This window comes from Bos indicus x Bos taurus, chromosome 14 (assembly GCF_003369695.1).
Source record: "Bos indicus x Bos taurus breed Angus x Brahman F1 hybrid chromosome 14, Bos_hybrid_MaternalHap_v2.0, whole genome shotgun sequence".
Lineage (NCBI taxonomy): Eukaryota > Metazoa > Chordata > Mammalia > Artiodactyla > Bovidae > Bos > Bos indicus x Bos taurus.
This window is the reverse complement of record NC_040089.1, coordinates 31,005,303-31,018,711: the sequence shown is the minus strand read 5'-3', so window position 1 is coordinate 31,018,711 and position 13,409 is coordinate 31,005,303. Positions and strand designations below refer to the sequence as shown.

At 42.7% G+C, this 13,409-nt stretch overlaps 1 protein-coding gene across 3 annotated transcripts in view; it reads right to left on the bottom strand.

Moving 5' to 3' along the window:
* Positions 1–4,287: 4,287 nt before the first annotated feature.
* ADHFE1 (alcohol dehydrogenase, iron containing 1) overlaps positions 4,288–13,409 on the bottom strand; it is a 32,978-nt gene continuing 23,856 nt past the window's right edge. For all 3 annotated transcript variants that reach the window (XM_027561093.1, XM_027561095.1, XM_027561094.1), the window contains one exon: positions 4,288–4,826. In XM_027561093.1, the coding sequence (XP_027416894.1) occupies positions 4,743–4,826 (84 nt within the window). In that variant the 3' untranslated portion in view covers positions 4,288–4,742. The remainder of the gene's footprint in view (positions 4,827–13,409) is intronic.

The window sequence follows — 13,409 nt, the reverse complement described above, 5'->3', positions numbered from 1 at the left end:
GCTTTGTTTTTCTCACCGCCTATGCAGAGAAGCTGCCAAACAGGTCCCAGAGCAGCCTCATTTTCCTAAATGAAACTTACCCAACAACAGATCCCTGAGTTCAAACCCAGGCTGACAAGATCTGAATTTCTGGGGGATGGAAGAAAGGCCTGGTGATCTCTATCTTTCTAAACTAGTGCCCCAGGTCATTCTTGTCCTGGGGTAAGTTTAGAGGCCCTTGGTACCCAGCTGACATCATGTAGGGGTGTTCGGGAAGGGAAGAGAACTCACAAGTGCTGAGTATAGACTGTAGGTCAGGCACTTCCTGCAGACATTTATAACAACCCTGTAAAGTGAGGTTTCTTTAGTTGCTCAGTCATGTCCAGCTCTTTTCAATCTCATGGACTGTAACCCGCCAGGCTCCTCTGTCCATGGGTTTCCCACACAAGAATACTGGAGTGGGTTGACACTTCCTCCTCCAGGGGATCTTCCTGACCTAGGGATGGAAACTGCATCTCCTGCATGTCCTGCATTGGCAGGCAGGTTCTTTACCACTGAGCCACCAGGGAAGTTCAAAATGGCCATACTTTAACGTAAAAATTCTATTTGGGGATTCATTAATCTAAGAAGTTAATTTAGAATATGAGACAAGCCACATGTACCTTCTCATTTATTCACTGTGATGGTAGTGGTAGGAGTAAAAATTTGGAAGCACTTTTGGTGCCCTGTAATATGAATAAATGATTAAATTCCTATTCAGTAAACTGTTATGTACCTTCTAAAATAATGGTCCTGAAGATTATATGGCAACACAGAAAATACTTAAAATGTCATGGCTTAAGGGAAAAGAGCTAGAAACGACACCATCAAATTAAAAAGATGGAAAGAAAATATAGCCAATGATCACAGCTGTGTTTGGGTAATGATATGATGGCAGTTTTTCTTTATTTCTTTCTGCTCATGATTATTTTAATCAGTTTCCAATTTTATAAGTTAGAAAACCAATTAAAAGCACTCAAAGAAAAAAGTCAATTTTAAAGCCAGAAGAAATGAGATGGAGTTACTTTGAAGTTGGCTGTCCCACATGTAGTTTCATGAGGGATTTCACATGGGACAAAATTACAGTTAGAGCAGTTTGGGGGGGTGGGGAGATATGCATTAATTCTGAGAGTTATTGGGGTGGCTGGAAAGAATAATAGCATGAGAAACTAGACCCTCCTACCCCCAGCTGCCAGTAATTCAACCTAAGGCTTTAAGAACCAATTTCTTCCCATTCAAAGTGTGGTTTATCCCTGGGGACCACCTTCCACAGGCCATTGTGATGGTGATGGAGCAGGCTGTGGCCTGGCCTCCTCACCAACTCCCAGAGGACCCAGCATTCAATGGAGGAGCCTGGGCAGCTGTCTCCGCTAGGGGTTGCTGGTCATCAGAGGCCCTGCAGCCTGTGCAATGTTGACCTGGAGGTGAACAACCCCCTTTCTCATACCCACTCCCCAGGGGCGACAGTCCCTCATTAAAGTACAGTTTCTAATCTAAACAACCATTAATCTTTCTCAGGGTTAAAAGGCCAGAAAAGCCGTTTTTTCTCTCTATTTTGATACTGTACTTGTCTCTGTTTTACAAGAGCAGACTCACCTCATTGACCACTGGAAAACACCCCCCAGCTGTGTCCACAGACATACTCATAAGGACAATCCCAGTACAGCCCTCCTCTGGGCATGGGAAAGGGACAGAAGTGCAACACACCAGCAGTTTATTGTGGCTTGTGGCAAAAATTAAGAAACAGGACCTGTGTGAAACAAATTGGTGATTTTGTATCAAGAAATAAATTAGGGATGATGTATTTTAAGTGAAAATGCCACCATATGTGATAATTTTATGAAAGTAATATTATATAAACTTTTGAATAGGATTCCTTTAATTTTCCTTTCCTTAACAACTAGATTAATCCATGTAAATGGAGCTGTGACCCCTAGGAACAGTTTGATCATTTAAGGAAATCAATCGATAAGTAGAATCCAACTTGAAAAAATGTATGTAATTGTTGTTTCAGATACACAAATATGTTTGGTTTACAGAAATTGACATGATCTCTTGTGTCATACTCTTAAGTCAAGAAATACATCTCTTCTGTATTCTCAAATTGTGAGGACTGAAATGATGGGATTAAAAACACGAGGCTTCCTAAATCTGTTTCTTCATGTTTGACCTTTAAATCCTTCCTCTAAGAGTCATCTCAGCATGAATACCAAGCACCCCTCCTGGTGAGTCACAGTGAGACATCTGTGTATTGGTGGAAATGGCATGGAACATTTCAGAGAGATAACGAATGCATTTTCATATCTCAAATGATTTTAAATTTCCCAAACTCAAAATCTCACATTAAGGACAGGGTAGTACCTGAAATCCAGTCAGGGCATTTTCAAGCTTGCAGAGGACTTGGTTGAATAAAAAGTAAGACTCAGATAGAGCGAGGGGCTGGAAATGGAATCCAGGGTTCTAATGATGCCAAATCATCTTACAAAATACAAGAGGCCCCAAATTTTCCTGGACGTTCTTGGTGGGGGCCATATATATTTTTGCTATGCCAAATGTACTTTTTTTCTTTCTTTTAATTAAAAAAAATTTATTTTTAATTAGAGGATCATTGCTTTACAGAATTGTATTGGTTTCTGCCAAATATCCACATGAATCAGCCATAGGTATACCTAAGTCCCCTCCCTCTTGAACCACCCTCCCACCTTCCTCCCTGACAAATGTATTTTGAAATATTTATTAAACATTTATTTGTTTATTAAAGTTTCCTAAAGGACTCAGATGGTGACTGCAGCCATGAAATTAAAAGACACTTACTCCTTGGAAGGAAAGTTATGTCCAACCTAGATAGCATATTCAAAAGCAGAGAGATTACTTTGCCAACAAAGGTCTGTCTAGTCAAGGCTATGGTTTTTCCTGTGGTCATGTATGGATTTGAGAGTTGGACTGTGAAGAAGGCTGAGCGCTGAAGAATTGATGCTTTTGAACTGTGGTGTTGGAGAAGACTCTTGAGAGTCCCTTGGACTGCAAGGAAATCCAACCAGTCCATTCTGAAGGAGATCAGCCCTGGGATTTCTTTGGAAGGAATGATGCTAAAGCTGAAACTCCAGTACTTTGGCCACCTCATGCATAGAGTTGACTCATTGGAAAAGACTCTGATGCTGGGAGGGATTGGGGGCAGGAGGAGAAGGGGACACCAGAGGATGAGATGGCTGGATGGCATCACTGACTCGATGGACGTGAGTCTGAGTGAACTCTGGGAGTTGGTGATGGACAGGGAGGCCTGGCGTGCTGAGATTCATGGGGTCGCAAAGAGTTGGACACAACTGAGCGACTGAACTGAACTGAACTGAAAGGATCTCAGATTGACAGAGAGTTTCACTGTTCTCTACCTTATTTACAAAGCTTCTGCTCTCAGAATCCACGATTCCCCTAAAAAGCTGGAGGGAATTTTAGCTAGATATAGTCTGCAAGGTAGAGCTGAAATTCTATTGAAACTCTCTTGTGCTTGCCTTTTGGGCACTTGGCATAAAGAATTTGAACATTCATTCTATAGGAACTAAAATTACACCTCAGTGATTCTAAGTTAAAAAAAATATAAATACATATGTATACATATAATTATCTATAACTATATATGTGCACAAATTATAGGGAGAACATATATTTTAAATTTTTGTTATTTTTTAGTGGTGATTATCTTCTGGATGGCACATTGTGAACAAATGTTTTCTTCTGTGTTTCTTTGTGTTACCAGGTTTTGGTACTGAACATGTTTTATGTGTGTAATTAGAGAAGACCACCTGCCCAATAAACAATATTTAAATGTTATTTTTAAAATCCCAAGTAAACAAAGATGTTTAAAGAGATAAACCTGCCCCAGGCAGGTTGAATGGCACAGTAATGCCCTTCTCATCTGTTTTTTAAAAAATCTTGATGTAATTATGTACTTCACTTGATTAAAACTTTAATCCAATTTAAAATACAGATAAATATGCAGGTACACTGAAACCTAGAGCTTTCCAGGTGGTGCTAGTGGTAAAGAACCTGCCTGCCAATGCAGGAGATGCAGGAGATGCAGGAGAATCGGGTGTGATCCCTGGGGTTGGTCAGATTTCCTGGAGGAGGAAATGGCAACCAGCTCCAGTATTCTTGCCCAGGAAATCCCACGGACAGAGGGGTGGGCTACAGTCTATGGGGTCGAAAAGAGTTGGACACGACTGAACAACTGAGCACACATGATGTATTTATCTATACACTATTAATGAATACTTAAGTTCTTTCAAATATTTTATTATTAGAAAATGTGCTGCCAGAAACACTCTTGCCATATTTCTTTACACACTTGTGCTAGAATTTTATAGAATACATTTCTAGATGTGGGGTTGATTACTGGGCAAAGAGTACATGCATTAACATTTTTGGTAGATATTGAGTATTTGCCCTTTTGATCCATGGAGCAAGGGCAGTCTGCAGGGTTTGGGGTAAGAACATGGATCCCTGAAGTCTGTCTGAGGGTCCATCATGGTGGGCGTTTGTCCAGGCTGCCCTATGGAAGTAGCTGGATTTGGAGCATCAGAGAATCTTCTACAGGATAAATTTATATCACATTCAAGCTGGTAACGAGGGAGTTATATGTGGAGGTGAAAAGACAAAATTCTTGCTAGATCAACTTCTGTTATCAGAACTATGATGGCCAAGGGTAGTTCTTTCAGTGAAAATGAAAATTAATACAGTTTCATTGATGCTTCAAACAGAGCAGATAGATCCTCTTCTGACTGAGGGCGTGGTGCAAGCTTGGTGACTCTTTCCTGAAACAGTAAACAAAAATAGTTACCCAGGGCTTTGCAAAGACAGTTTGTAAAAGCTACTTGTATGTAAATTAACTCAGTCATGAGAAACAGTGACTTGATAGTAGTCATAGTTTTGAAAGTCATATTTCTTATTGGCTTCGTACTCGCTGATTCCCAACTCAGAATTTATCAAGTGAGACCTCTTTCCCACAAAGCTTTCAAAAGCCATTACTGTTGCCTGAGGGCCTTCTACCCAAATATTCAGAAGCTCATCAGCTTCGGGAAAAACACCACCTACAGTGACCAAGTTATGTGGATCAGGCACCCCTGCCAGGCTCTCCCTGTGCAGAGGGCAAGGCCCCAAGCCCTGCATGTGCTGCCAAGGAAAACAGAAGAGGGTCATCCTTGACTTCAAAGACTTTGCAACTTGGACTTAAGGTATACTAAGAAGGACTTCCCCAGGACATTAACTTTCAGGCTGCGGGCAACAAGTGACTTAAAAAAAAAAAAAATTAACTAAGATTTTATCTCTACCTCCTCAAACAAATTCCATGATTCCCTTAATTTCTCCAGTGATCATTGAGCCGAGTCAGCAAAGACACCAGCCCCTCCTACTGCTATGGTCAGTCCTGTCAGTGGCTCCTTACCCCCAGATTTCCAGGCCTAAATGAAATTAAGAAACATGCCAGTGTTTGGTTGGGTTTTTGTGGGTCTCTGGGTCTGTTTTCTGTGATGAGCACTGGTGTGGGGGCACACCTGGTAGAAGGGGGAAGGTCCAAGGGGCAGGGCTGCGGCCAGCACCCCACACAGCAAACAGGTGCTCAACAGTTACTGGATGAATAAAGATAGCAGGAGGGGACACTGGCATCTCAAGGTTCACATGTACAAGATAGGACCTGACTCCACCTTCCACTTTTCCTTAGGCAAAAACCTAGAGTCATCCCTTTAAAAAAAAAAAAAAAAAACTATTTGGCTGCTCCAGGGCTTAGTTGTAGCACGAAGGATATTTAGTTGCAACATGTGGGACCTAGTTCACTGACCAGGGATCGAACCCAGGCCCCCTGCATTGGGAACATGAAGTCTTAGCCACTGGACCACCAGTGAAGTCCCTAGGAGTCATCTTTGATTGCCCTTTCTGTTCTCTGCAAGTTCAGGCCATCAGCAAGTCTGTCAGATTTACCTGCCAAATAAATCCCCAATCAGACCACTTCTCACCTCTCCGTCCATCACAGCCTGTCTTACTCACTGCATGCTCCTGTCCTACTTGAAAATCCTCTAAGAGCTACTTCCACTTTTGCTCCACTCTCATCCTCTTCAGGTCATTCTCCCCCATGGCAGCCAGAGTGATGGTCCCGCATTACAAGTCTGATCACACCATTTCCTTGCTTAACGCCCTCCAATGCAATTAGAAGAACAAAACCATATCCCCTAACCCCAGCCAGACCTGGCCCTGCTTCTCACCCCAGCTCTGATTCTTCTCACACTCACTCAACTCACGTGGACCCACCATCCCTTTTCAGTCCCATGAAAATGCTGTCTTCACCGTATCTCAGGGTCTTTCCCCTCTGCCTGAAATGCTTCTCTCAGCTCTTCACCCAGCTGCCTCAGCCTCCAATCAGAGGCCTTCTCTGACCACATCCGCTGGAGTTCCCGCCACAGTCCCATGTGAAATCACTATCTCATCACCCAGGACTCCTTCAGACTGCTCATCATTATGTGAAGTGATTTCATTCATATCTTATTTATAGATTTGATCAGATGTCTATTGTCTGTCTTCCTCACTAGAATGTAAGATCCATGAGGGATGGAAGGGACTTTTATTTTCTTAGCTGTATCCCATACAATTCATGATATATATTAAGATGCCAATAAGTATTTGTCAGGTAAAAGTAAGAATGAAAAGAAGGAAGGACGCATTAAAAAAAATTAACTTTAAGGCATCTAAATATAAAGACCTAAATGTAAGAGCTAAAACCTTAAAACTCTTAGAAGAAAATGGGAAAATGTTAATGACTGGGTTTGGCAGTGATTTCTTGGATATGACATCAGCTAACAGGCAACAAAAGAAAAAAGAGATAAACTGGACTACATCAAAATTTAAAACTTTTATGCCTCAAGGGACACTATATCAAGAGTGAAAAGACAACTTTACAGAATGGGAGAAAATATTTTCAAATCATATGTATATCTAATAAGGGGTTAGTATCCAAAATAGATACATAATTGCTACAACTAAATAGCTAAAAACTCCAAACTCAACTCAAAAATAGACAAGGGACTTGAATAGATGTTTCTTCAAAGAAGATATGTAGCTAACCAGCAGATGAAATGATGCTCAATGTCATTAGGAAAATACAAGTGAAAACCGTGAGTTACCATTCATACCTATTGGGATGGCTATCCAAAAAATGGAAAATAATGGTGAAGCTGCAGAGAAACTGGAACCCTCGTGCATTGTTGGTGAGAATGTAAATGGTACAGCCATTATGGCAGCTTGTCAGTTAAACACAACACGTCTATTCCTTGGATATATACCCAGGTGAACTGAAAGCAAGGACTAAAACAGATACTTGTACACTGATGTTCATACTTGCACTATTCACAATAGCTGAACAGTGGGAACAACCCAAGTGCCCAACTGCAGTTGAACAGATAAACAAAATGTGGCCTATCCACATGACGAAATGTTATTCAGCCATAAGAAGGAATGGCATTCTGACACACTGAAGGCATTATGCTAAGTGAAGACATGATGCAGACACAAAAGGACAAATACTGTATGATTCCACTTACATGAAGTACCTAGGATAGGCAAATTCAGAGTGCTAGAAAGAATAGAGGCTGCCCCAGGCGGGGACTCTTCCTCTGAGTGTGGGGAGTTACTGTTTACCATTCAGCGATAGAGAAGAGCTGCTATCTGGCCTGACTTAAAAATTCTGGGGGCTTCCCTGGTGGTTAAGAATCCGCCTTGCAGTGCGCAGACACCGGTTTGATCCCTGATCTGGGGCACGCCCACGAGCATGCAATGACTGAGGCCACGTGCTACAACCACCGCAGCAGTGCACCCCAGAGCTGGTGCTCCACAACAAGAGAGACCACTGAAACGAGAAACCCGTGCACTGCGGTTAGAGAGTAACCCCTGCTTGCTGCAACCAGAGGAAACCTGCATGCAGCAAGGACAATCCAACGCAGCCAAAAAATTCTGAAAATGAAAAAATAAAAGTCCTGGAAATGGATAGTGCTGATGGTTGCATACCACTTACGTGTACTTAATGGCATTGAGTTGTATACTTAAAAATGATTAAAATAGTAAATTTTATGTCAGGTATGTTTTACCACAATAGAAAAAAAAAGGAATGGATGGACAGATAGAAGAAGGCTCAGGGACATTGCTGAAGAGCATGGGTGAAGCCAAGGTAAAGCTCTTATCCCAACACATCTTGTACAGATGCTAAAGAATTTTGAAAATCCACAGCAAGGCAGAGACTTGTTCATGGTGACTTATGTACATGCTTGTTTGTGGCAGGTCCGGGACTGAAGTTGGGTATTTGCTGTGGCTGAAAATGGCCACATTCTGTTCATAACAGCAGAGTCTTATCTGATGAGCTCAAGGGCCCTTGTGCGTGAGTGCTCAGTCGCTTCAGTCGTGTCCAACTGTTTGCAACCGTAAGGACTGTAGCCTGCCAGGCTCCTCCATCCATGGAATTCTCCAGGCAAGAATACTGGAGTGGGTTGCTACACCCTCCCCCAGGGAATCTTCTTGACCCAGGGACAAACCCGAATCTCCTGCATTGCAGGCTGAGCCACAGGGGAAGATTCAAGGGCCCTTAAAACAACCCTGTTCATCTTGGGTGACATAGTTCAGGACTCTTAGCTCAGGCCAAGCTGAGCTCAGTTTCTTTTTCACATTTCTGACTCCCAACAATTGGTTCCAGGCTTCCCTGGTTGCTCAGTGGTAAAGAACCTGCCTGCCAATGCAGGAGACATAAGAGACACAGGTTCGATCCCTGGGTTGGGAAGAACCTCTGGAGAAGGAAATGGCAGCCCACTCCACTGTTCTTGCCTGAGAAATCCCATGGACAGAGAAGCCTGGCGGGCTACAGTCCAAGGGGTCACAAAACAGACATGACTTCACTGCTAAACAACAACAACAAACAACTGGTTCCATGGGGGTAAGGTCTGTGATATTTCCTTGCACAGATCAGCCGTGCCCTGTAAAAGCTAATATCTGAGAAATCAGACATGCTCCGTACCATGCTCTTATTTATAGACACACAAGACTGAAGGACAAGTGAGTAACGCAGACACCGAAATAAATTCAGACTACCACTTTTAGCTCATTCATAAAGCAACATTTCAATGGGCCTGTCTGCCAGGGAGTGGAAGTGCTCACTTTGGTCCCCAGCTCTTCTCAGTAATGAGATGTTTTGATTTGAGATGTAAATGTTACTTTCCAGAGGTTTCAGAAATCCAGCCCGGAAGATTCATGTATTTTTGCCTGCCCCCGAGCAGCCAAGCCATGGTGACTGGACACCTCTATCCTCCGGGCTCCTGTGTGTTGCCATCAGTAGGGGCTGTGGTGTTTGGTCAGGAATGACTGGCCTGGTTGTTCCTTCCAGCGAAGACTGATTCCCCTTTGCTGAACATAAAAGAAGCCTTATCGAGTATCAGCTACACAAAACATCCTTTCTGGTGATGTTCTCTGCAGCAACCAGTGTATCCCTCCCACCACCTTAAGTCCTGTAGACACTAACGAGTGAAGATGAGTCTGTTGAATGCGTACCATTCTGAAACTGCCATAGCATTCCTGCAAAATGTTCACGGCAAACCTCCCCCCGACAAAATCCAAAAACTAAACAAAAATCCAATAGTAATTCAACTGCAAAATAGACAAGCTTATTCCTAAGATTCCTTTTAAAGTCCTATGACTATCCCTCCTTCCCCTTATACACATATAAATCTCTCATGTTGACTTCAAAATTGAACGAGCGCCAGTGAATTCAAACGAACTGTGTTTCTCCTAATCGTGAAAACATGATCAAAGGGAAAAAAGGCAGCATCCGGTTGGGGGCTGCTTTATGAACACAGCTGAAGGAAATCCTGGCTTCCTACTTTACAGACATGACTTGTATTCAAAAGATTCAATTTACCTCGCATCCTTTGTGAAACTAAGAAATTAGTCTGCTATCTGTCATTTCCCGGTATGGCATGTGCACTGAGGCTTTCAGAATGATACCTAATTAACTTGCTATTTTAGCGGATGGTCTTGAGTGTTAGTCTGGACCTGTTGCCATTTGGAACAGCTTTTGCAAGTGGAAGCCTGGGTAGTAGAATTAAAACTGTCCACACCTGCTGGTGTGTGCTGATGGCTAGAAGATGCACGGTCACTAGCAATTAAATGGCTGAGACTATCACCCAGTTTTGGGCTTCCCTGGTAGCTCAGCTGGTAAAGAATCTACCTGCAATGCAGGAGATCCTGGTTCTATTCCTGGGTAGGGGAGATCCCCTGGAGAAGGGATAGGCTACCCACTCCAGTATTCTTGCCTGGAGAATCCCCATGGACAGAGGAACCTGGCAGGATACAGTTCGTGGGGTTGCAAAGAGTCGGACATGACTGAGTGACTAAGCACAGCACAGCACATCATCCAGTTTCATCTGAAAATGATGGATACTATTCTTAGATAGGGAAACAGTGGAAACCAGGGTCAGACTTTATTTTTCTGGGCTCCAAAATCACTACAGATGGTGACTGCAGCCATGAAATTAAAAGACGCTTACTCCTTGGAAGGAAAGTTATGACCAACCTAGATAGCATATTCAAAAGCAGAGACATTACTTTGCCAACAAAGGTCTGTCTAGTCAAGGCTATGGTTTTCCCTGTGGTCATGTATGGAGGTGAGAGTTGGACTGTGAAGAAGGCTGAGCGCCGAAGAATTGATGCTTTTGAACTGTGGTGTTGGAGAAGACTCTTGAGAGTCCCTTGGACTGCAAGGAGATCCAACCAGTCCATTCTGAAGGAGATCAGCCCTGGGATTTCTTTGGAAGGAATGATGCTAAAGCTGAAACTCCAGTACTTTTGGCCACCTTATGCGAAGAGTTGACTCATTGGAAAAGACTCTGATGCTGGGAGGGATTGGGGGCAAGAGGAGAAGGGGATGACAGAGGATGAGATGGCTGGATGGCATCACTGACTCGATGGACGTGAGTCTGAGTGAACTCCGGGAGTTGGTGATGGACAGGGAGGCCTGGCGTGCTGCGATTCATGGGGTCGCAAAGAGTCGGACACGACTGAGCAACTGATCTGATTCTTGGAGGCTAATGAACAACATGTATTCCTGGACACTTTCCTGGGATAAATAAGCACAGCTTTTCAGAGGACCTCCTGAAGAGTGGATACTATTGTTGTGACCATGCTATAGGAACTATAAGAGCCAGTCATCAAAATCACAGTGACCACTTGATCTCTGATGTCACTGAATGGGCTTTCATGGATCTTTGTCATTGGCTGAGTCCTATTAAGTCTAAGGAAATTGCTCAAAAAGTGTCCACCATTCAGTCATTAAGCTCATATGGACAGGAGAGGGCTGCCCCTTTAAGATGTTTGTGAGCTCATGTCAGGTGCTGTAGAGGATGAATGAACAAAACAGGGTCCTAACTTCATGGAACTTTAGTAGGTTTGGATAAAACAATTGTGATTTTTTTTTTTTTTTTTTTAATTTAGTCCCTTGGACTTACAGGTTAGGACAATGGTTTAGAACCAGGGTCTCTTAGAGATTCCTCTTTTTCTCATTCATTTACATTTTTGGTTGCAACTGAGCCTACTCTGGGCCTGACCCTAAATCAGGAAAACTGGTGCCCATGGGCCATGTTTTGTTTGTGCACTGGGAAATCAGGGAATTCAATACAAACATCCCAACTGCTGACTTCTCTTAAAAATTGCAATTTCTGCCATCACTGGGACCTGAATTTATGTTTGGTGATAATAAATTGTAGCTGAAAAGCTGCTCACCCAATGAAATGGATTGTGTACTTTCCAGTTCACCAAAGTCCCCACCATTCCCTAGTGAACAAAAAGTACTTTGTTCACTGCTATTATTTACCTGGCTCCTACGGACAGGTAAGTCTGTGAACCCAATCCATACAAACATGATATTATGGTATTATGGGAGGTCTTCGACATTCTCAGTACTTGCTAAGTGGAGAAGAAGCAAGTCTGAGGCCTTTGCTTAACTGAAATGGGCTGAGGGAAAAGCATTGCCACTGTGGTCAGCAGGATGCTATATGAGTGGAGAGTCTAGCTGTTCACTCTGTTCCAATGTCAGTGATGGAGAAGGAAATGGCAACCCACTTCAATATTCTTGCCTGGAAAATCCTATGGACAGAGGAGCCTGGAAGGCTATACAGTCCATGGAGTCGCAAGAGTCGGACATGACTTAGTAACTAAACAACAATGTCAAGGATTGATACATGAATGTCATGACTTTGGGGAGAACTGCCTTATCCTCACAGTGTTTTTTTAAATAGGAGTATATTTGATTTATAATATTGTGTTAGTCTCAGGTGTATAGCAAAGTATATATGTATATATATATATATATATAACTGAATATACATACGTACACACATGGGGCTTCCCAGGTGGCTCAGAGGTAAAGAATCTGCCTGCCAATGCAGGAGACATGGATTGAATCCCTGGGTTGGAAAGATCCCCTGGAAGAGAGCATGGCAACCCACTCCACTATTCTTGCCTAGAGAATTCCATGGACAGAGGAGCCTGGTGGGCTATAGTCCGTGGGGTCACCAAGAATCAGACATGACTGAAGCAACATAGCATGCATGCATATATATAAACACAGATAACTTTCCCGTAGACTATTATAAGATAACAAATATAGTTTCCTGTGCTATACAATAAATCCTTATTGCTTATCTATTTTATATATAGTAGTTTGTATCTGTTTGGAGAAGGCAATGGCACCCCACTCCAATACTCTTGCCTGGAAAATCTCAAGGATGGAGGAGCCTGGTAGGTTGCAGTCCATGGGGTCACTAAGAGTCGGACATGACTGAGCAACTTCTCTTTCACTTTTCACTTTCGTTCATTGGAGAAGGAAAAGGCAACCCACTCCAGTGTTCTTGCCTGGAGAATCCCAAGGATGGGGGAGCCTGGTGGGCTGCCGTCTATGGAGTCTCACAGAGTCGGACACGACTGAAGCGACTTAGCAGCAGTTTGTATCTGTTAATCCCGTATGTCTAATTTATCCCTTCCTCTTTCCCTTTCCCCTTCGGTAACTATAACTTTGTTTTCTATGTCTGTGAGTCTATATCTGTTCTGTATATAGATTCATTTGTATTGTTTTTTTATATTCCACATATAAATGATATCATATATTTGTCTTTCTCTGTCTGACTTACTTCACTTAGTACGATATTCTCTAGGTCATCCATGTTGCTGCAAATGACAATATTTCATTCTTTTACAACTGAGTAATATTCCATTTTATATATGTACCACATCTTCTTAAGCCAGTACATCTGTTGATGGGCACTTAGGTTTTTTTCCGTGTCTTGGCTACTGTGAGTAGTGCTGCTATGAACACT